This window comes from Mesoplodon bidens, assembly GCF_964165515.1.
Source record: "Mesoplodon bidens genome assembly, chromosome: 1".
Lineage (NCBI taxonomy): Eukaryota > Metazoa > Chordata > Mammalia > Artiodactyla > Ziphiidae > Mesoplodon > Mesoplodon bidens.
In genome coordinates this window covers 221022921-221048052 of record NC_138176.1, presented here as the reverse complement: position 1 = coordinate 221048052, position 25132 = coordinate 221022921, and the positions used below count along the sequence as shown (strand labels likewise).

Here is a 25132-nt window from a genome sequence, read left to right as displayed (position 1 = left end):
GCAATGTGAAAACTTGTTGTTATTTTTGAAGGGGGTGTGTAGGGATTTAACCCCCATGACTCTCTTGAACACCACTCCAGGTGTGATAATTCAGTCAGAACCTCAAAGAGGCATTAGCTACCCATGTAAGCGTATGGAGTGTCATTTTAATGTTCTGTATCTTTGCCATATCATCCACCTTCTTTGATGAAAAAGTCTATTTTAAAATTTGTAAGAAAATATTTAACATAATAAGATGATGAGTCAGAGGTTTGAAAAAGCTAAAAAGGGAAGATGTAGTTAAATAATGCACCTTTTTTATTTTTTAGCTACATCTGACTCATGACATATAATGTATTCGGCTAAGTTCAAAGTTTTCTCTTACAAAGAGAGTTTTATGAAACAACTCTTCTTCAGACTGTTTTTTACTTCAATTATAGTAGCAGGTTTTGGAGTTTAAATCATTAACAACCTGTGAGTGAACTTTTATCCAAATGACTGCAAGTCTGCAGTCGCGAAGAGAACAGTCCTCTTTCACCAAGTACCTTTTGTGCTGGAGTGAGACCCGTCCTTTTCTATTTTTCCCCTTTATGTCTCTCTTTGAAGAAAGATGTGTGATTTGTAAAGTAATGAAAGTATGTATCAGTTAATGAAAACTGCTATATTGAGCTCACAATGCAAACTGGAATTGCTTCAGGGTAAGCTTCACATACCTGCATTAAAGCAGGGAAAAAAGTAAATTTCAGAAGTCAAGATTGCTGTAGGAGTATCATGTAGCAGTTAAATCGACCATCAGGGGTGACCTAATCTTATTTTTCCCCCTTTGTCAAGGAGCTGTAATTTTCATTTAGGCAGCCTTTTCCAGTTTTAACTCCACTGGACACTCCAAAACGGGGCACTTATTCCATCAACCTAGTTATTGATTTCACCATATGTTATTTTTTAATTTTAATTTTTGTTATTTTTATTGTAATGTTTTTGGAGAGTGTGTGGAAGACTGTCATCTCCACAGACTTAAGGTGAATGGGTGAGAGAGTAATTCTCTGAGTGCCAAAACCCTGAAGAATTTATGTAGTTTAATCAACAAAAGAAAGTTACGAGAGAAACCTATTTTCTCTTGAAAAATCAGTCAGAATAATGAAATAATCGTGGTTTCAAGAGTGGGAAAAACTTTTTTTCCCCCTAGATCTGGCGAATAGCGGGATAAATTTGAAGAAGTCCATCCCACCCCCGCACGCGCGCCCCCCATTCTTTCCAGACAGAGCGGTTGCAAATCCCAGCCTGAGTCCGCCCTGGGAGCCTTAGGGCACCTTCTTCTTTGCTGTGTGTGTGTGTGTGTGTCTAGCTCTCGCTCTTTCCTTCAGTCTGTGCCTCTGTGTGTGTGTGTGTGTGTGTGACAGAGAGAGAGAGAGAGAGAGAGAGCGCGAGAGGAGAGAGAGAGCGAGCGAGAAAGAGAGCGAGCGAGAGAGAGAGAGCAAGAGAGCGAGCTGTGAGCTGTGCTGCCGCCGCCGCTGCCCTTTGATCCCGACATTAGTGTTAGGGGCTCGGAGACACAGAGCGCGGCCATAGACACCGACGCACCGGCACTCATTTATTTATACCTCCCATCACACACGCGAGCATAGGACACACACACACTCACACCTATTAGATCCGTTTCCATTGAAGAATATTACGCTCGGGGACAAGCCAGGTGCACGACCAAAAAATTTTTTTTAAAAAAAAGGAAAAAAAAAAAAAAGAAAGGAAAGAAAAGAAGAAAACCCCTCTTCTGGCTCCAGGAAACAAGCTTCAACCCATTGCACACACCGGAGAGAAGGGGTTTCCCCCTGCCCGCCCGCGCGCCCCCCAACTACCTCCCCGCTCCTGCCAGTGTCTGCCTCTCTGCCCCCACGGGGGTTTATTTGATCTCACATTAACCAAGGAGGAGAATGTGAGAAAAGGGGGAAAATGCCCAGGAGGAAGCAGGAGCAGCCCAAGCGCCTTCCCTCACGTAAGTCATCCCTTCTCCACCTCCTCTCGTGCCATTTTCTCGCCCTCCCTCTCCTCTTTCCCCTCCGCAGCCTCCTCCGTTGTTTTCTGCATTAGTTTAGGGTTACAGAGGTGAAACTGACAAAGACACAGCCCGGGTTACTCCTCGTTTAGGTCTATGCTGAGGCAGCCATGTTGGTGATGATCAGCCCCGTGCCCTTTCTATTCTCTCTCTCTTTTTCTTTCTTTCTCTCACCCCCCCCCCTTTTTTTTCCTTGAGATCGGGCTTTTTTCCCTTTTCCCTCCCCTCCCCCCCCTCACTCCGGGTTGCTGGGGGGAGGGGGCAAAAGAAGGGAGGAGGGGAGTAGTGTGGATGCCGGGGTTTTTATAATCGGGGGTGGAGGGGAGGTGGGAGAGGTTGGAATCTTTTTAAACAAGAAATTCCTTGCGGATCCCGGTGCCTGAGGGTGCGGGGGTCGGGGCGCGCGGAGGGCTGGGGGCCGTGACATGGCGTTTGGGGGTGTCGGGGCGAGGGCGCGCGGCCGCCTGCCGAGTACGGGATCCAGGGAGAGGTCCGTCTCCGGCTAAAGGTTGCGCCGGGGCTGGTCGGGCCCGGAGCCGCCGGCGGCAGCGGCGGCGGCAGGAGCAGGAGGCGGAGGTGGAGGAGGCGGCGGCGGAGGAGGGGAGTCGGGGGCGGGCGAGGCGAGAGCGGCTGGGAGGGTGTGGGGGCACCGCACACAAACACACGGGTATACACGCGCCGCCGGGCGGCTGCTCCCGGGGCGCCGGGGCGAGGGGGCGCGCCGGGGCGCGGGGCGGCCGGGCTGGGGGCGAGGCCCGGCAGCGGCGGGCGGATGTGGGGTGCGGGAGCTGCGCCGAGGCGGAGGCAGGAGGCAGGGCGGCTCGCGGCGCGCGAGGTCCCTGCAGAGCCGAGGGGAGGGAGGAGCAGGGCTCCTGGCCGCAATAAAATGCGGGGTCAGTCGGAGCAGACGGAGCCGGGCGAGACTCGGGCTCTCAGACCCCCCTCCCCGGCGAGCCTGAGCAGAGTCCAGGACTAAAGTGCATCACAACCCTCCCCGGCTGCAGCCACACACCAACTGGAGACACACACCGCCGGCACGGCCCGGTCCCCTTCCCCTCCTCCACCCGCGCCCCTGGTCCCTCTCCGCCCTCCCTCCGGCTTTTCTTTGCGAGACTCTTAACTTTTCCCCCACTCCCTCTCCAGCTCACACCCCCCCACACCCAATCTTTCTCCGCTTTGAGTGTTCCGAGATGCTGCTAAAGCTAAAAGTGAAGGAGAAAGAAGCAACTAAAAATATCCCCCGGGGCCGCCCGGCTCCTTGAATGCAGGGAGGAGGGGGCAGGGGAGAAGGCGTGGGGCGGGGTGACGGGGAGGAGGGGACGCCGGAGGCGCCGGAGGGAGGGGTCGGGGGAGACGGAGGGTCAATTTCTCTTCTCTCCCCCCGCACTGCTCCTCTCTCCCGGAGGTTTGGCGCTGCTCGGAGCCCGATCCTGCAAAACCCGGGCTGGGGGCGGGAGCGGAGCCGGAGCGCCCGCCCGCCCGGGTGTCAGGCCGACGTGGTCGGTCACCTGAAGTTCACGGAGGGTGGGGGAAGGGTTAAGGTTATGGTGTCTCGGGCTGGGGTTGTGTGTGAGCGTGTGCGTTTCCGCTGCAGACAGGCAGCGCGATCGATCTCCCCCTCGCGAAATCTCCGCGGCGGTGTCTGCCCGGGGGACGGGCAGGGGGCGCGGGTCGCTCGGGCCGGGCGCCCCCGTGCCTCCGTGTCACCCGGGCCGCGGCCGAAGTGGCGAGCAAGGGCACTCGCAGGCAGCCCGCTCCGCAAACATTCCTCTTTCTTTCCCCTTCCCGGTACGCAGGAGTCGACGCACAGGGCTTGGGTTGTGCTTTTTTTCCCCTTCCTTTAAAAAAAAAAAAAAATGCCCCTGTGCAGTCCTTTCTTCGCCTGCCCGCTAGAGGTTCTGAGGATAATATCACATATGTAATATATATGCACATAAAATCATTCGCAGGCGGCTGGGTGTGTAGGGAAATTTTGTGCGAGGAAGGAGAAGGCGGCGGAGTCGGGGAGGGCGAGTTGGGAGGCTCCGCGCTGCGATTCACAGAAAACTCGCAGCAGTTGGTGGAAGTGTGTGCGTGCACATGGCCGGCCGGCCGCAGTTCCCAGCTCTTTTCGGGGGCGTTTGGGGGCAGGGAGAGGAGGCAGGAATCCTGGGGGGGCGTCGGGGGAGGCTTGCCCTGCTCGGACAAAATGGGCTTCAGTGTTCTCTGCGAACTTGCCCTTAGATGGCAACTTTGGGCGCTGATGAGCTTGTGTGCGAAAACCAGGGCGGTGAGGTTATTTGGTCATTTTCCTTTCTTCTTAAAAAAAAATCTTGGCGGGTTGAGAGGGAGGGTAGGAGGGGAGAAGGGATTTATCTGCTCGGTTGTGACGGAGATGGAACGCCTTCCCTCCCGTTGTGGGTAGTGCAGTCGGGCAGCTGCAGCCTGCCCTGCTGCTGACCTTGACCCTGACCTCGTGCGACTACCCTCTCCGTCTGAGAGGAAATTCAGGCTCCATTTTAGCTCGTGTGTTTTGGTGGGCCTCTCCAGTGCGCTGGGGCCCTGTGATTAAGTTATATTTTGAGAGTGGGCTCTCCCACCCTGTTCTCTAATTGAATACTGTTATCCACTCAAGTTAAAAAAAAAAGAAAGAAAGAAAGAAAGAAAAAATCAACTCCTTCTCTCAGTCACATAAAGCCACTTTTACTGAAGTAAAAAGCAATTACCTTTTGGAAACACCGTAAAAGTCCCTCCAGTTTTTAAAGAGAAGCCTAATTTGCGAAGCTTTCTCCACTTACCTTTGGTTTGAATGGATTTTTGTGGATGTGTGCTGCCTGTTTTAAGCATGGTTTACACATGTTTTGTGAGCAGTTTGTATTTGAGCTAAGAGCAATTTCTGGGCAAATGGTGTATTTTGCAATTCAGTCATAGTAACCCAAGGCTTGCTAAGTGCTGAGTGAGTAGTGAAAGAACTTGCAGTGGGGTGGACTTTGGTCAAATTAGTGTTAATTTATATTTAATGTAGAATATAATTGTAGCCCTAAATTCCAGTTTTAATGCTAAGTTCTTTGTTTATTTGTTTGTTTATTTGTGTGCGCGGTGGGGGGGGTGTGGCCTGATTTTTCTTTCCCTGGAGAACCGTTTTGTATCAAAGTTAAAATATAGAGAGTTGGGAGTTGATTGCTCTAATAGACTGTCATCCTGAGTTTTTAAGAAGTTATATAGGGGCCGACTTAACATTTCTCCATAAAAGAAAGGAGTGATATGAGTGGTTTTCAGGGTGGGAAAGGTCGGAGGGGGAATGAGATGGGGAGGATTGCTTTTGAAACCAAAAAGCCTTCTGAGTAAATACAAGTGCTTAAGGGCCACTATTGATGTAATGTTTTTAGAATTTAGAGAACCTGAAAACACATTTAAGAAGTTCAAATTAGAATACAAGAAAAGAAACTTGTGATAACTGCATCTCTAGAAAATTTAGGGTGCTTTCCCCTTCCTCTTAGGTTCCCCCCTTGCTTGTGTACCCTCCCCCCTTAAACCATTGCTACTAATAAACTCTTTCTATGTGTTATTAAATATGATACAAGCCAGCCACAGTGGGGAATCTCCAAAGCCCACAGTCCTCCCACCCTATAGTACAGACACCAGGGAACCTGGAAGTTCCACCCTCCAGTAGATTAGTCCTGGAAATCCAGACTAGCACTTGGTATTATCTGATACCAAGTCTGGGGTGAGCCTCAGCCCCTGGCACGGAGTCCCAGCAATTCCCCAGGCTGGGCTTCGTTCTGCTAAGGTTTCCTAGCTCCTTCTGTTCAACTAGACACCCATGGGACTGTTCAGGACCGAATTAGCTTTGGGGATGGGCGAGCCTTTAACCTGACACTACTAACCTAAGCGTTAGATTTCTGATTTAAAATTCTACACAGTCCTTTCCTCCTGGGCCTCTGAAGTAAGTGTGTGTGTGTTTGTTTTTGTTATGTGGGCCTCATACATATGCAGAAAAACAAATGGACTGTCCTATAGAATTGAGTGGTGATCCTACTGGCTGCAAATCAAAAAGGCAAGCTGCACTAGCTTTCGGAGGTGACCCCCAACCAAGGGTGTTAAACCTAAACTATTTTTGAGAAGTGGATTTCAAAATTATTATTCAAAATAAAGCCTTTATTTCTTGGCCTAGAGCAGTAATTATCATTTTGGGATTTAAATACGACTCTGCTGCAATTGATGGCTCTTGTACAAAAGTTCTTATCATTAACAGGGTCCAATACCGTGTTCCAAAAAAATGTCCTAGAGGTCCTTGGAGCTATACCATGTGCTTATCTTTAGCAGAATCCCGAACTGCAGAGTTTAAAAATGTTTGTCAGCCTGAGAAAGAGGAAGAGAGGGAAACTGATACCGTGACTGTTTGCCAGGCCTGGGGCTCAGCCTTTTGTGAACATGATTCCATTTGGGATCACAAACTGTAGAGGGAAAGGGGTGTGTTGGTTGCATCTGTAAAACCTTTGACCATCGGTGCCATGAGCAGTTTTAAGATTTCCTCATTAGCTTCAACTTACCCCTAAACGGGTATGAGTTTAGATTCTCTTCTGTTTATCATTGGAAAGCTGCCCGATGCCTATTCCCGAGGGGGAGCACAAAGGAAAAGTTCATAAAACAGTTGTTTTGTTATTCCAGTATTTTCACTGTTTACTCAGTTGTGGGTCAAGACCAGAACAGGTTATTGTGTTCGTCATGAACAAAACTTTAAAAATTCTTTCTTGCTTTCTAGTAAAATTGGGAAACAAAATGACTGAAAAGCAACAGGATCCCTTATTTTTATATTTTTACAGGTCTTTATATGTCTATTGAAAGACAGAAGGTAGAAGATTGAACTCTTTCCCTTACTTATTCTTATTAAATTTTTTTCAGTGACCAGACAGTAACTCCTGACTAGGACAGGGACCATGGGGAAATTTTAAAAATCTGAAATAGAAAAGTATTTCACTTCAGGTGATTCTGGAGGTACCACAAAGCAGGCTTGCTTGATGCTGGGCAAAAGTGCCTATCTGTTCTCCTGAAAGAAATCCATGTATTCCCTAATACAGTAAGTAGGGTCCACTGAGCTTTGCTGTTAAAATAAGGAAGATAGCTCAAAATCACATTCCTTCTAATGCTGCAAAATAGTTTCTAATAAAAAAAATTGATTTTTAATTTGTCTACGTGTTGCCGCCTCGCTCTGGGGATGACACAGCTGGTGTGAATTGACAAGTCTCCTGCACCAAGTGCTAATAAATCACGTTGGGGAAGTATAAATTGGACAGCTTTGGGCCAGTGTTAGAGCTTGCTGTGCATTTGAGTTTTTAGAGTCTTTGAACGGCCTGTTAGGAGAGTTCCTAGGGAGGTGTGGTAAGTCTTGATCTCGCGAGGCTTATAAAATTAGATGGACAAAGGCTGTGGAAACAGCCAAGGGATCTTGTTGTACTGATGGAGTAACCAGGCAGGCTTCTCCTGGGGTCACAAGTTGGTTTAAAATACAAGGATTAATTAGTTAATGTCAAGATGTCCTTGTAGGAAAGACCAGATTCGAAATGTGTAGGTAAAGCAGTTTATTTAGTAATCCCAGTAGTTCAGATTGTGTCTGAATGATTTCGTTTCCCCAAAGAGAAAAACTCATCCGGTAGCACTAACCCTGGTCACTTCGTGCAAAGTGGTGTCTTTGGACTCTAAAGATGATAAGGTGCGAAGGAAATGATGGTGGAGCCCAGATTGTCAGAGTGGAAAAAGCTCTCTTGGTTTCCGTGACTGGTCAGTAATGCCCTCTGTGAAAGCTGAGGGCAGCTTAGTCCTGGGAGGAGGTTAATATATCCTTTCGCTTTCCTCGTTTGAAGTTGCCTTGTCTCTCCTCCACTCTTCCTTTTTAAATATCTGCTGGAGTATTAGGACAGGAGGACCGAAAAACAAACACAACAGGCTGGAGCTCATCTCTCTATTCTGAGTGACGTGTTAGTAATTTTCTATAATTTAATCAGACTGATCGCAGAACAAGATAATGAGAGTGTGACCTACAAAATAGGACTTTTGGGGGCGTGAAAGGCTTTCTGGCAGAAGGTTTTTACAAGACCACGAGCTCTGTGGTGAAGGAGTAGATTTTGAGTTTTCTCTTGTCCGAAAGAAATCCAGACCAGGCCTAGTGATGGTAAGACATGTGGGGGTTTTTTGGTTTTTGTTTTTTTTTTCCATCAGATTTCGTTACTGCTTTGGCCTCAGTAAAGGCACTCTAGAATCACATTTTAGAGATGCAGATTGTCAGTGAAGATGCTGTGTCTTGTTTCTGATGGGCTCTTTTCTATTTCCTACTTTCTAGGTGTAGCTCAGTAATGCATACCATCTAGGGCCATGTGTACAAAATACTTTATGGTTTATGGTAGCTGAAATGTCTTTTGTCATATTTTATAAGAAACTAATGTACAAAGCACAAACCTTAGAAATAGCTAAGAGATTTAATGGGCTGAAGTTTCTAGGTGCTTTCCCCCTTCTGTTTAGGAGCAAGTTTTGTATTTCTATCCTCTGTCTGTATATTACGTTTTTATGATATTAGAGAATAGTATATATGTCTAGGTGCTGAAGCAGGGGCCTCTCAGATGGCTTTATCATTCCCCAAGGACCCACCTTGGGATAGAATCACTGTAGTTACAAGGTAGTTTCATAAATTAAAATCAGACTTTGGCTTAATACTAATCTTTAGCTGCATGGGTGCATATTGCTGTTTATTTTATAAAAGTCAGCCTCACTGCCTGTGTACACACACACACACACACACACACATACACAGAAGCTGCACTGTAGCTAATTTTATAAAATGTACAGTGATACACGCCCACGGTCTGAAATCAGCATGAGGCCTTTAGCCACTCTGTTTTTCACAGACTGACCCAGAGTTATAGTAAATGCAGCAGATTCCGTGTGCCTAAAAAGGATATTGTTTCCAGCCTTCCATTCCCTTCTTGTTAAAAAACCTCTACGACTGAAGCTCTCTCGAGTTCTTAAATGACTAAGGCTTAGGTACTCTTGCTTCTGTTTTTAAGAAATTCCAAATTCAGCCAAGTTCTATCTCCCAGCAAGGAAGGAATGCGTGGACCTTCTCCGAGGCTTGGGCCTGAAAAAGCCAACCCCAAAATAATCCCTCTCTCTCTCTCCTTTCCTGTAATTTCTCCATGGGTCAGAAAAGTGGTTAGAGCCCCATTAGAAGTGAGTTGTGAAGGGAAAAAGACGAGGGGTGAGAGAAATGTGCGACTCTGGATGAATTGTTTTGAGTGCTCTGAAGAGGTTGGCTTTCAAAGGGGAATGGAGAAGGCCAGGGAAGATGGTCTTTTCCATGATTGATCATCAGCAGCCTGATTATCTGTGCTTTTGAAACAAGCTACTGTACTTGAGGAGGGTGATAGATTTTCCTAAAGTTACGTAGTGCCAGTGTCTTGGGTTGTCTGGTGGTATATTTTATTTATTTACTTATTTTTATTATTATTGGAGTATAATTGCTTTACAATTTTGTGTTAGTTTCTGCTGTACAGTAAAGTGAATCAGTTTTATGTATACCTATATCCCCTCCCTTTTGGACCTCCCTCCCACCCCCCTGGACCTCCCTCCCACCCCCCATCCCATCCATCTAGGTTGTCACAGAGCACTGGGCTGAGCTTCCTGTGCTTTATAGCATGTTCCAACTATCTATCTATTTTACGCATGGTAGTGTATATATGTCATTCCTAATCTCCCAATTCGTCTCACCCTCCCCTTTCCCACTCTGTGTCCACACGTCCGTTCTCTACATCTGTGTCTCTGTTCCTGCCCTACAAATAGGTTCATCTGTACCATTTTTCTAGATTCCACATATATGCGTTAATGTATGATATTTGTTTTTCTCTTTCTGACTTACTTCACTCCGTATGACAGACTCTAGGTCCCTCCACATCTGTACAAATGACCCAATTTCGTTCCTTTTTATGGCTGAGTAATATTCCATTGTATATATGTACCACATCTTTTCTTTACCCATTCGTCTGCCAATGGACACTTAGGTTGCTTCCATGTCCTGGCTATTGTAAATGGTGCTTCAATGAACATTGGGGTACATGTATCCTTTTGAATTATGGTTTTATCTGGGTATATGCCCAGTAGTGGGATTCCTGGGTCATATGGTAGTTCTATTTTTAGTTTTTTAAGGAACGTCCATACTGTTCTCCACTGAGGCTGTATCAATTTACATTCCTGCAACAGTGCAAGAGGGTTCCCTTTTTTCCACACTCTCTCCAGCATTTATTGTTTGTAGAGTTTTTGATGATGGCCATTCTGACTGGTGTGAGGTGATACCTCATTGTAGTTTTGATTTGCATTTCTCTAACGATTAGTGATGTTGAACATCCTTTCATGTGCCTCTTGGCCATCTGTATGTCTTCTTTGGTGAAATGTCTATTTAAGTCTTCCACCCGTTTTTTAATTGGGTTTTTTGTTTTTTTTGATATTGAACTCCATGAGCTGTTTGTATATTTTGGAGATTAATCCTTTGTCCGTTGCTTTATTTGCAAATATTTTCTCCCTTTCTGAGGGTCGTCTTTTTGTCTTGCTTATGGTTTCCTTTGGTGGTGTATTTTTAAAAGTTTTTGTTGTTGTTTTGTAACGAGAGAGAGAAAATATCATGTGATTTTTGCCCTCAATTCACTATGTCTACTGTATACGGTACATCGTAAGTAAAAAACGGAGACCGTACATGCTTTTTAAGGTCATAAAGTAGTGGTCCAGTGTACAGGCTCTGGTGCCAAGCAGTTTAGATCTGAGCTCTGACCCTAACTAGCTGTGTGACCTTGGGCAAATTACTTAACTTCCCTGTTCTCTGGTTTCATCTTTCAATAGTGATAACAGTCCCTATATCATAGGGATATTGTACGTATTAATTGAATACCTATATAAAAGTCAATATTATCACACACACAAAGCCATACCTAATTAGTGGCTGCTTTGTAGAAAGAGCTCAAGAAAGATTAGCTATTATTAAGTATATGAAATGTTTCCACTTGCTTAGTTTGTGATTACACTGTAGGCATATCTGAGTCAGAACTTTTTGGTGATGTCTGTGTTTATTATTATTTTTAAAAATTTTCCATGTATCTCATAGAGTAATAATACGATATGGTAAAATTCTTTTATAAGGCTGTATAATAGGGCTTGACAAGTACTTGTTTCATTGGCCAACAGTATTACTTTAGGCTTTTACTAGAGGAACAAGTTCCTCTGTGTGTATGATTTGACTGAGTTATATCTAAATTGTGTAATAATCTAATGAATTTTGACTGGGTTTTACTGTAAAGTGATGATAGTAAATCCACATTCCCAGACTTACACTGAGATTCAAATCAGAAAATAAGTGTTTAATAAAAGTTTATTTATTCATTGATTTACCAGTCAGTCCACTGATTAAAATTACCCAGGGGACATTTCTATTGGGTTTTCTATGTGTTACATAGGTAATAGTTCAAATTTTGCACAGAAGAAGGAAAGACAGGGTCTGCTGTTTCTAATTGCAGAGGACCAAACCAAGAGAACATTAGATGATTCAGGGTGGTTTTTTAATTTTAATTTTATATAGGAGCATAGTTGATTAACAATGTTGTGTTAGGTTCAGGTGTACAGCAAAGTGATTCCGTTATACATATACATGTATCTATTTTTCAAGAATTTTAAAAGAAGGATCGGGGTATGGGTGTGTTGTATGTGTGTGTTGTGTGTGTGTTACGGATGATATTAGAAGTCACAAGCTAGTGGCCTACTATGTTTTGCCCCATACAGTATGTTTAAAAACTCGAGACAGCATTTGGAAATGGTCGGTTTCACATACAAATCCAGATTTCCAGCTTCTTCTGAAAACTTGGACGAGCAAGCAGCACCAGGCCACCTCCCCACATGGCAGCAATCTGCTGCAGTCGGTGGCGGCTGTCTCCCTTCCCTGGCATGTGCTTGCCAGTCTGCCACAGTTCCTGCCACTGGGCTGCCGTGTCCCCGTCTGCATGTACAGCTGTCCACCCCCGTGAAGTGTCTTATCTCCCGGCCCCCACAGGCGTTTGGATTAGAAACTGTTCTATATTCCCCAATATTCTGTAATCTTTTAATTCATCACTGAAGCTAGGGTACTATAAACCCTAGGCAGTATCAGGAATCTGTCTGATACTGGTCAGGATTAAGATCCTGGTACTAGATGCGTGGGTTCCATCCTGGCTGTCCCACATTTTGGCTGTGACCTTGGCAAGTTTCTGCAGTTTGCCTGTTTTCTCATCTGTAAATTGGGAAAACGTTGTAGGTCCTACGGGGACAAAGTGAGTTCATACATGTAGATATTTTGATTCGTGTCTGGCACATAGTATGTGCACAATAAATGCTGGCCACATTAAGACACTCGAGGTGTGAATTTCTTTCTTTTTTTTTTTTTTTTTTTGTGAATTTCTTTCAACTAAGGATCCCAGTATGATTGCTTTAACTGTGCTGTGTAATCGGTCAATGACAGCTATTGTTGCCTATCAGTTTCTGATCATAATCAGCCAATCCAGTGGTTCTCTACCCTGGTAGCCCATTATAATCACCTGGGAGATTTTAAAAATGCAAACACCCCCAGATATTTAAATTTAATGGGCCCAGAGTGGAGTCTGGGCATGGACATCCTTTAAAAGCTCCCCAGGTGATACAAATGGATAGCAAGAGTTGAGGACCCTTGAACTAACCAGAACTCCCACTCTGGGCTGATGCCATGTCAGCCAAAAATAAAGACATGATTTTGAGTCTGGGCAGCTAATTGATGAGAATCTGTTAAACTCTTAAAACCTTTAAAAATAGCTCATGGATCTGAATAATTGACTCCAACTCCTCCAGATCAGAAACCAGAGGTTCAGGGAAGGACCTGTACTAAGCAGGAGACACAGATTCTAGTCTTCTCTGTCACCTTCTCTCACCACAATCACCTGGGTGTCTCACTAGCGCTGTGACCTTGGGTAAGTCACTTGACCTCTCTGTACTTGCGGAGTGCCGTCTTGTAAAATGGATTAACAGTACATTAACCACACCTTCTTCTTTATATAATGCTTATTGTCCACAAAACATTTTCGTCGATACCATCTGCCTGTGAGGCAGGCAGGGAAGAGCCCCTCCTCTTACCAATTGGATAGACCTGGAAACTGGGCCACAGGGAGGAAGAAACTAGCTTGAGAGGTCACTGGAGCGAGTACTATGAAAGGCTGGAGCCCTGTGAAGGGCGGGTCTCTGGGCTCAGAGCTGGTCTGAGGTCTGTGAAACCTTCACGGGGTCTCAAGCTTGAAGGATATGCCTTCACCACCTGCACCTCCTCTCAGACCCTCCACTGCAGGAGGCCCCCTAGGTGCTGATGGAACACATACGTTGCCCTGTGATTCACAAACAAAAACTTGTGCCACCAATCATATTTGTTTCCTCAAAGATTTATTTTGACCTTAGACTAAGCAGAGGGTCATAGAATAGAGTCACATGCAGTGATGTACTTTCTGGGGTCTGAATTATGTGCTCCATGTGGAGAACACTGCCTTCATGTAATGGCCTAGAACTGTGAGTTGTTTTCTATTCTGTGCTTGTTTGGCCCTACTTGTTAACCCAACAATCCTCTCCGGAGCATGAAACACAGCTGTATTTGGAAGGAAACAAAGTGTGGGACACCCTATGCTTCAGGAAATATTCCGGAAATGTGCTATATGATTTCTCCCTTCTAGGGGAAAGCAAACCTCCAATAATAACTTACTGGGTTTTAATCTGACCTTAAGAAAGAGGGAAATCAAATTATAGTGAGCTGCTTTCTGACATTTATAGGAAGAGAGGAATTTCATAATCTAGAAGTAGGGTTTGGGTTGGCTGGATGGCTAGATCACAGAAGTGCTGTGTACCAGTGACTACTCAAATACATGTTAATAGATGAGAAATATATACAAAAGAGAAGAAAAAATACATGTATTTTATTTTATTATTAGTTTTCCTTTTTTTAAAAATTTTTATTGGAGTATAGTTGCTTTACAATGTTGTATTAGTTTCTGCTGTACAGCAAAGTGCATCAGCTATACGTGTACATATATCCCCTCTTTTTGGGTTTCCTTCCCATTTAGGTCACCACAGAGCATTGAGTAGAGTTCCCTGTGCTATACAGTAGGTTCTCATTAGTTATCTATTTTATACGTAGTAGAGAGTACACGTATTTTAAATATGACTTGTGTACTCCATGAGTCTGGAACCATGGAAATCACAGATATTAACTGTTTATTAATTTATTCTTAAAAATCTATATTGGCTTTTAATGACAAAAGGAGTGCATGTTTAGTATAAATAATTAAAACAATGTAGGAATATTTATAGTAAGATGTGAAAGTCTCGTTTCCCAACTTACACCCCCAGAGATAACCGCTATTAATCAACAAGCAATATTTAAAATTCAGCCATCATTTGAAAAATGGATGCATTTCAGCAGAGTTGGCTAAATAAATGTAAGTACTGAATTCAGGACAAGGGTGATAACATTGGCCTTGTGAACTGATTAGATCACATGCATAATAGTGAATCCCAGATTGAGTGCCCTGATTTAAAGGGGGACATTGATAAACTGCTCACCAGAAGGGAGGCAACTAGAATGTTGCAGGCTCTTGAAATCATCATGTGAGGAATTAACTACTGAGGCAATTGGGAGTACTTAATTCGAAGAAAAAAAAGTGAGGGTGGATAAAAATTGTGCATGGTAGCTACATTCAAACATATGAAGTTCTGTCAAGTGAAAAAGGGAGTAAACTTACTCTGAATTGTCATTCATCCTAAATTCTCACCTTGTGTCTGCTAACTGATACTTGATTCATTCATTCATTCAGGCAGCAGTAACTGAGTGCTTCTGTGCCAGCGATTAAGGATCTGTGGAGCTGAATAGAGCATGGTCCCGGCTCACAGGAATCTCAGAGCCAAGCAGGCAGAGAAGGAGATGGAAACAAATAACTAAAATTCAGCTTGAAAAGTATTTTCATGGATTTCTGAAATGCTGAGCAGAAAACAGAGACTAGGACCCACAGGGTAGAAGTTATAGGGAAGATAACTTTGGTTTCTTAAGATAAGGGCCTGTTGAATAAATAAAACTGCCCTCAAATGAAACAGAAGATCTTGTGTTTACAAAGAAGCTGGTTCCACCACCTGTCAAGGGTGATTTCTTTAAGGACTGCAAGTAAAGAGGGGGTGAGATGGGGTGCAGAAATGTTGAGAATTCTATCGAGCAAATGCTTCTTTGCTTGGTTTCTCTTATAAAACTGGAAATCTGCTCCTACAGTGGGGAGAAAACGGCTTTCAGTATAGTGAATTGAAAGCCTTTTGGGAATAAGGATACATGGATGTCAACACACATTAGAGCAGCCAGGATTTGATCAGCTGAGGGTTGGAGTCCCTACTTGGTGCTCATTCATTAAGAAAAAGTTTTGAGCATTTACCTGGCTTCATAAAAGTTGTATAGAATGAAGTCTGTGCTGACAGTTCTTTCAAATGTTGACACAAAACAATCACAGAGGATAAGTACAAATCAATGTCAACAGGTGCAAGACAATAATATATGAATTAGGTGTGTAAATGTCTGAGGAAACTCAGAGGAAGAGTGATGGATAGAAGATTCTTGGAGAAGATTGGTACCTAAAGCATCCTCAAGGATGTGATGGATTTTTTTTTTTTTTTTTGGTACATGGGCCTCTCACTGTTGTGGCCTCTCCCTTTGCGGAGCACAGGCTCAGCGGCCATGGCTCACGGGCCCAGCCGCTCCGCGCCACGTGGGATCTTCCCAGACCGGGGCATGAACCCGTGTCCCCTGTATCGGCAGGCGGACTCTCAACCACTGCGCCACCAGGGAAGCCCTGTATTTAGATCTTGAGACGAGAGAAGAACGTTCCAAGCAGAAGAAATAGCATTAGCCAAAAGAGGTTGAAATAAATCAGAAGTAGGCAGGAGACACTAAGGAACTTCGTTGAACCAGAGCAGGCATATTGGTGATGTAAGGATAGGAAGTAGAAGAATGTAGTAGGAGCTGACCCAGGTGATAAGAGGTTATGCTGGTTAAGTTTAGTGTTTGGATACAGAACAGAATCAACTGTGAAATTTGGTAGTTTTTCATTGTGCTGTAGATGGAGATGGAGGATGATGGCCTGAAGGAAGAAGTGGCCTTTTTAAGTAGGGAGGGCTGTTGAAAAACCAACGTAGATGGATGGCAGTGGCTGTGACCGCTGAAGGTGTCCAAGAAGAGACCTGCCCCAGTGATGGGTTTCTCTGGGGCCAGTGCTGCAGACCCTCAGCCGGGGCTTAGTCCCTGCCCCTCCTCCAACCACCCCTTCCATACGTCTTTGGTTTCCTTTGGCAAAGGAAGCTTTAATGCAGCGTTTCCCTTTGGTGGTTGCAAAGTATGTGCCATTTACAAAAAATAATATATCTAACATTCATACGTATATAATGAAGCATTATGGTTAAATGAACATGAATAAACCTACTGCCCAATCTAACAGATTTCAACGCTAGCAAATTTCTCCTGTACTCTTCTCCTTCTACCTGTTCCCATTTTCCTAAATTTTCTGTTGATCATTCCCCTAGCTTTTTCTCTATAGCTTTACCATACTTAGTTTTGCTTGTCTTTGAAATTTATAAAAATGTAAATGTAAAAGTATTAAAAAGGTGGCGAATAGCATGCATTCTGCACCTTGGATTTTCATCCAACTGTTACCTTTGTGCGATGTATTCATGTTGGTGCATTTAGCTGTGGTGCATTCACTTTCACTGCTCCCTACTATTGTACTGTAGAAACATACCACAGCGTGTGTGGTATGTTTCTACTTTTTGCTGTTAGAACAGTGCTGCTGTGAGCATGCAAGTACATATCTCTTTGGCCTGAGTGAAAATTTCTCTAAGACACTGATTCTCAAATATTTTGGTCTTGGGACCACCTAAAAGTTATTGAGGATGTCAAAGAGCTTTTGTGTATATGCATTGTATCCATCTCTATACAGCATAACAGAGATTAAAATTGAGAAATTAAATATTTTTATTGTTAAAAATAATGGTTATAACCCATTATCTGTTCATTAGAAATAGGATATTTTTATGAAAAATACCTTTTTCCAAAAAAATTTAGTGAGAAGAGTGGTATTATTTCATAATTTTACAAATCTCTTTAACATCTCACAAGATTATCATATCTGCTGCTACATTCAGTCAATTGCAGCATGTTTTGGATGGAATATATGAAGAAAATCTGGCTTCACACAGATATGTAATAGCCTTTTCAGATAATTACGGCTATTCTTTGGTACTTTGCCACGACTCAAAAAGAGGGAGCTTCTTAAACCTATCCCTTAGCTTAGTTCATTGTAATGTGGAATCTGAAACCATTTCCATGAATTTTTTGTATTCAGTTTCATTAAAACCTACCGGTCTATATTGCAGTTTGAATGGATCATCATGTATGTACCATCACACATGAGTTATTTGGAAAGTATTGTTTCACTAAGTTCTGTAGATCTACCAAATGTTGAAACATGTCATTATACAGTATAAAAAATTTATTAATGTCAACACTGGTCTTATTTGAAAAGTCTGTATTGGGAAACTGTCAAGTTCACAGTGTAGGGTACGGGTTTTCCAAAATTTTAACTCTTGCTTGAAAGCTTGAATTTTATTGTTGGCTACAAATGCTGTCAGCTTTTCCTTAAAGTATCAACCTTACTTCATTCATTTCCCAGAAATTGCCTGCCAAATACCCAAATTTGAATGACCAAAGTTTGTCAGTTATTCTTTCAATTAAAAGTGATATTCCATGAAAAATGTTGCTGGTTCTGCTCCCAACTCAATCACACATGTACTTTTCCTAGATACAGCCATCGTACTTCAGTTATGGCAGAAGTGCTTTATGCACACATTTCATTACATTTAATATTTTTTACAAGTTTGCTCAAGGGTCAATCTTTAATAAAATTAATAATTTCTACTGCTGCTTCATCAAAGATATTTTTTTATATATATAATTTTTTTCTTTCTGACCACACTGCATGGCTTGTGAGATCCTAATTCCCTGACCAGGGATTGAACCCACACCCCCTGCACTGGAAGCTCAGAGTCTTAACCACTGGACCGTCAGGGAAGTTCCCCACCAAAGACATTCTTAAGTGAAACTGGCAGGGTTGTTTGGTTTTGTGTGTGTGTGTGTTTACTGCGAGTGTGTGGTGCTGAAGAGTGCAGTGATTATTAGGATGCTTTGGTGCCACTGCCTCTATCTGAGCTAAGGTGCCAGCATTTTACCCACCATTGCTTTTGTGTCATCAGCGCAAATGTTAACAGAGTGAAAAGGGCATATAATATCTTAGTATTTCTATGAAAACAGTTTTGATCTTGAGGATCCCTGAAAGGGTCTCAGAGACCCCTGGGGGTCCACAGACCACACTTTGAGAACCACTTATCTAAGGTGCCTGCACGGGAACGGAAATGCCAAGTCTTGGTGTTTGTGCTTCCTCAGCTTTGCTTGATAATGTTACAGTGCAGCACTTTGTGGCTATTTGCACTGAAGAACCCCAAAGGCAGGGGACCCTTCTCTCACAAGGGTTCTCAGCCTCTAGGAGGTTTCTTTGAAGTATCTTCAAAGTCTTTTGTTCCATCTGCAAATTTGGATGAAAATAGGCATCTTGCTCTATAACATATGTTGCTTTAAAATAATGTTTTAAATAAACTTAGCAGTTAAATTACTTTTCTTCCCCACAAATATATAGGTCAAAACGTTGATCTATGAAGATGCTCCATGTTCATCCTGTGACTTCCTTGTACCCCCTTAGAGAAGGAGAACTCCTGTGGATACCACGGGTTCAGCGTGATTTATTGTGGAGGGTGTATTGTTGCATATGGAGATGCCTGAGATTTTCAGGCCTGGGGAGCCGGGAGGATTTCTGGTCTTCTTGTGATCCCTTTCTGGGCTGCTGTCCCCACCCTTCATGAACCCACCGACCCAAGTCAGAAACCTGGGTGTAATCCTACATGCGACCCATTTCCTTTCATCCCACATCAAATGGACCACCAAGTCTTTTGATTCTACTTCCAAAATATCTCTAGCATTCATCATGCACCCTCCCCACCACTGCTTTCATTTATATTGCTATTTTCTCCCATAAGAATTAACATCTTTTTTTGCCTCAGTCTCATCTCCTCTTCCCCCACCCCAGTCTCTGTATAATCCAGTCTTTACACTGTAGACTTTCTAAAAGACTCATGTAATCCAGATAATCCTTATTTAGGATGTTTTAGGCATTCCCTGAAAGGATAAAGTTTGCTATTCTTAGCAAAGTATAGAAGATGCTTCATCTTTTGAGCCCCCTTTCTTCTGCCCTCCTGTCTATCCCTCCTGTATGCCCTCCTGTATATCCCTTATTTCAATCATATCGAGTGATCTGTTTTGCAGACTGCCATGCTTATATCTCCTTACCTTGGCATATTCTTTTCCCTACTTCTGGGATGTCCTCAACCCATCTGATTGGCCTGATAACCTTCTTCTTATCCTTCAACACTCAGTCCTCTGAGAAACCTTCCCTGCCTCCCCTCCCCCCATCATTGTCCCATCTCCCAGCCAGAATTAGGCATATTAGGCATCCCCTCCCATGTTTCCCATGGATCTCTCATAATACCTCCCATGCTACATTATAATTGCTTATTCGTCTATGTCCTTATTGACTGTAAGCTTGGGGCATGGATTATTTCTTACTCATTTTTGTACATTCTTGCATGTAACAGTACTTGGTATATAGCAAGTGGTCAGTGAATATTGTTGAATAAGTGAATGAAAGGAGAGGTTAAGAACAGGTCACAGAATCAAAGATAGGAGGTGTTCTATATACATTATTGAATATATGAATGAGTGAATGAATGCATGAATGAATGAAAGAATGGGTCACAGAATCCAAGACATAGGAGGAGTTCCATCAACATTGTTGAATGAACGAATGGAGAAGTTAAGAATGGGTCACAGGATCAAAGGGTTATAGGGGTAGAAAGGACTTGGGGGACTATCTTCTGCTATCTTCCTCTCTCAGAAATGAGAAAACGATTTGCCTGAATTGTTTAACTGGGCTGGGTGGAGGTGATGAACAGTGCCACAAACCTTCCCATGGATGTGGCCTAGCAATGACTGGAGAAAGTCATGTGCTTCCGGAGTAGACTTGCTGACAAGAATAGGGGCCATGGCCTGCACCACAGGGGGATACCACAATCTGAGAGCCAGAGAGCACTTTTGTGGTTGGAAGTTTGTGGCATTCCAGACTGTAGAGTCTCCCCTCTGTTACTGGCTGCTGCTCTCCGTCTCTGTCCTCAAACTGTGCCAAGACTGTAAGATTTTCCTGATGACGGGGCATATTCTACATCTGGATTCCATGGTCATAACAACCAGAAGTTTCCTGCCCTTTTTGGTTGAGGTGATTATGATATAGAGCTGGGTAGCAATAGCAACAATTTTGAGGTAAGCTCTACTATTTAAAATACACTGTTTTCTCATCTGAGATTTCTAGGTGCCTGGGAGGGAGAGAAAGGGAAAACTATATTCACTACGTGCTAACTCTATATGCCCAATACTTTACTTACATAATTCTGATTTACCTTGACAATGACCCTATGAAATTGCAGGTATTAATATCCTGTTCTACATATGAGACAGTGGGCCTGTAGATGTTGGTAGGGTCTAGTAGGAGGCAGAGTGAGATTCGAGTGGCATTTTCTGGTGCCACGGCTTGTGCCCTTTCTGTTTTGCCATGCTGCTTCATGTTCTAGAAGTGTTGTGGTTTTTAGGTTAGGCAAAACCTATTGTCACCTCATTTTATCAACTGGGTGAATTCTTGAAGTTTCATATACATTATGTACTTAAAAGGAGGAGAATCTGTGGTTGTCTAGTTCAATGTTGTCTGTGCTTGGCAGTTTGCACAAGCCTTGCCATCTCTGCAGGACCACGGGGCCTGGGAGAGGGAGCAGGTGTTATTACCCTACTTTACAGACAAGGGATCTGAGTAATGGGAGGGAGTGTCCCACAACTGTCTGGTTCATCTCTGTGGTCAGAACATCCAGTCTATGGATTGGTATTTAGTAGGCCCTCCAGTTTTTGTTAAATAAGCATCAGGAGTTATATACCTGGTAAGTTCCAAATTCAGCCTGGAACCCAGGTCTCCGGATCTGAGTTCAGTGCTCTGTCCACTGCTAAACCATCCTGCTTTTCCCCAGAGCCCTAAGCAGAGAGATGCAAGAGTGAACTCTCATTGGCCTCTCATGGCATTTGGGAACCCTCTGATCAGGCTATCTGGTGGATTTCCACAAATCTAAATAAGCACATCTGGCCCCTTAGAATAAGATCTCTTTCTTGTTTTTGTTGCTCTTCCTTTAAATACTTCAATATAGGATTTTAAATCATTTCCTATCATGAATTTGGTAAAGTAGCAGGATACAAAATTAATGCACAGAAATCTCTGGCATTCTTAAACACTAATGATGAAATATCTGAAAGAGAAATTAAGGAAATACTCCCATTTACCATTGCAACAAAAAGAATAAAATACCTAGGAATAAACCTACCTAAGGAGACAAAAGACCTGTATGCAGAAGACTATAAGACACTGATGAAAGAAATTAAAGATGATATAAACAGATGGAGAGATATACCATGTTCTTGGATTGGAAGAATCAACATTGTGAAAATGACTATACTACCCAAAGCAATCTACAGATTCAATGCAATCCTTTATCAAACTACCACTGGCATGTTTCACAGAACTAGAACGAAAAAATTCACAATTTGTATGGAAACACAAAAGATCCTGAATAGCCAAAACAATCTTGAGAAAGAAAAACGGAGCTGGAGAAATCAGGCGCCTGGACTTCAGACTATACTACAAAGCTACAGTAATCAAGACAGTATGGTACTGGCACAAAAACAGAAATATATATCAATGGAACAGGATAGAAAGCCCAGAGGTAAACCCATGCACATATGGTCACCTATTTTTGATAAAGGAGGCAAGAATATAAAATGGAGAAAAGACAGCCTCTTCAATAAGTGGTGCTGGGAAAACTGGACAGCTACATGTAAAAGAATGAAATTAGAACACTCCCTATCACCATACACAAAAATAAACTCAAAATGGATTAGAGACCTAAATGTAAGGCTATAAAGCTCTTAGAGGAAAGCATAGGCAGAAATCACAGGAAGATCCTTTTTTGACCCACCTCCTAGAGAAATGGAAATAAAAACAAAAATAAACAAATGGGACCTAATGAAACTTAAAAGTTTTTACACAGCAGAGGAAACCAAAAACAAGACGAAAAGACAGCCTTCAGAACGGGAGAAAATATTTGCAAGTGAAGCAACTGACAAAGGGTTAGGACAAATCTCCAAAATTTACAAGCAGCTCGTGCAGTTCAATATCAAAAAAACAAGCAACCCAATCCAAGATGGTCAGAAGACCTAAACAGACATTTCTCCAAAGAAGATATACAGATTGCCAACAAACACATGAAAGGATGCTCAACATCACTAGTCATTAGAGAAATGCAAATTAAAACCACAATGAGGTATCACCTCACACCGGTCAGAATGGCCATCATCAAAAAATCTACAAACAGTAAATGCTGGAGAGGGTGTGGAGAAAAGGGAGCCCTCTTGCACTGTTGGTGGGAATGTAAATTGATACAGCCACTATGGAGAACAGTATGGAGGTTCCTTAAAAAACTAAAACTAGAACTACCATATGATCCAACAATCCCACTACTGGGCATATACCCCAAGAAAACCATAATTCAAAAAGAGTCATTTACCACAATGTTCATTGCAGCTCTATTTACAATAGCCAGGACATGGAAACAACCTAAAGTGTCCATCAACAAATGAATGGATAAAGAAGATGTGGCACGTATATACAATGGAATATTACTCAGCCATAAAAAGAAACGAAATTGAGTTATATGTAGTGCGGTGTATAGACCTAGAGTCTGTCATACAGAGTGAAGTAAGTCAGAAAGAGAAAAACAAATATCGTGTGCTAACACGTATATATGGAATCTAAAAAAAAAAAAAAAATATATATATATATATATATATATATATATGGTTCTGAAGAACGTAGGGACAGGACAGGAATAAAGACGCAGACATAGAGAATGGACTTGAGGACACGGGGAGGGCAAAGGATAAGCTGGGACAAAGTGAGAGAGTGGCATGGACATATATAACACTTCCAAATGTAAAATTGATAGCTAGTGGGAAGAAGCCACATAGCACAGGGAGATCAGCTCGGTGCTTTGTGACCACCTAGAGGCATGGGATAGGGAGGGTGGGAGGGAGACGCAAGAGGGAGGAGATATGGGGATATATGTATATATATAACTGATTCATTTTGTAATAAAGCAGAAACTAACACACAACTGTAGAGCAATTATACTCCAGTAAAGATACTTTAAAAAAAAATCATTTCCTATCTACTTGACACTTCTCCATACAATGATTGGAAAAGGATCGATTATCCAATAATAGACTCATGGAGGATGCACACCAGGAAGATCCCCGAGATCATCTAATGCAGTGTTTTTAAAACTAAGAAGAAAAAAAAATTAGTGAACCCTTGTCTTTAAGGAGAGCGCTCGTGTATAGATAAGATCAAAGTTGGGCTGCAGGTTAGCCGCGTGCTGAGGTGAAAGGTAAACGGATCCACACAACCATACCCTTCCCTGGAGTCCTAGGGTTTTTGAGGGTATGGTTTATAAATCACTGATCTATTCTAAACCCCCTTATAGATGAGAAACCGAGGCACCCAGGTCCTTAGTGACTCACAGAAGTGGCTGGATCAAGAAGATGGTGATGAAACTTGTTGCCATCTGTCCGAATTTCCAGTATTGTTTTAAGCACCATTCTGCTTTGACTATAAAGAAAAATTACCTATTTTTCTGCCTGTTTCTGTGCAGCCCCTTGAGCTAAGAATGGTTTTACATTTTAAAGCGTTGTTTTAAAAAAAAATAAGCAATGGCAACAAAAACAAAGAATATGGGACAGAGACCATATGTGCACCACAAAGCCTAAAATATTTACTGTCTGGCTGTTCACAGAAAAAGATTGCTGACCCTGCTTTACAGGATTCACTACTATTGACGTTAGTGTGGAAATACCAAAAGAATTTGGCTTTCTTCTAAGTAGCTTCAAACCATGTAGATTGAAAACAAAGCTTGAGTCGTTGAGAATATTTATATCAAAAAGCTTTTCAAATGAAAGCTTTAAATGGCCCTATAGCTTGTCATCCTGCTTTTCAAATACCAGTTATTGGTGGAGGGTAAGCTAGGTAACTAAGTTGTTATAACATGTGGGAGAATATTGCAGCCAGAGGGCTGCAGAGAGTTCTCAGTTCTATAAGATGAAAAAGAAGTGGTGTGGTTATTCAGATAGAGAATTGGGGCATTTTACAGACTCCCAAAAGGTTAACAATGAGAGGAGATGACATACGAATAATGTAAGAGGTCACTCCCGGGAAACGGCCAGGCTCATTTTGGGGCCATACATCTGTGTGTCAGAGGGATTTATTGCTGTTGTTGGGCATTTACCTTGGGGTTGAACCTTCATCTGAAGCAACAGTAGACATATTCCCTGACCTCAGCCTTATCACTTGATGCATTTCCAGAAGGACTGAGCTTTGTTGGGAAGTGGAATGAATGTTTTCTTCTCTGGAGCATTGCTCCTGGTGACAGACAACTAGAGAACAGTGCCAGGTTTCTTTCAGGTGAAAGACTTAGCAAAGTTTTCTTAGTGAAACCCCAAGTGGGCATGCCTGAGGAAAGTCCGGGAAGAAAGGAAATCACCCCTGGAATTCTTCAGAGAGAATTAAGTGGACAAAACCGGTGGACTCCTGGTTGTTAAGGGGCTGTTAATCCAGCTCCAGGGTATTCTGGCCCTTGGAATTGCTCTGGTTTGTTGGTTGCTTGTAGATTTTGTTGTATCCGCTGTCTTTTGGCCTTCTATCATTGACTTCGTATGTGTGTGCCAGAAGGTGGGCAGGGAAAAGAAAGGGAGAGAACAAA

The 25132-nt window shown here is 42.9% G+C and overlaps 1 protein-coding gene across 3 annotated transcripts in view; it reads left to right on the top strand.

Moving 5' to 3' along the window:
* Positions 1-1419: 1419 nt before the first annotated feature.
* ZNF827 (zinc finger protein 827) overlaps positions 1420-25132 on the top strand; it is a 181100-nt gene continuing 157387 nt past the window's right edge. For all 3 annotated transcript variants that reach the window (XM_081246985.1, XM_081246986.1, XM_081246987.1), the window contains exon 1: positions 1420-1972. In XM_081246985.1, coding sequence (XP_081103111.1) covers positions 1930-1972 — 43 coding nt within the window. In that variant the 5' untranslated portion in view covers positions 1420-1929. The remainder of the gene's footprint in view (positions 1973-25132) is intronic.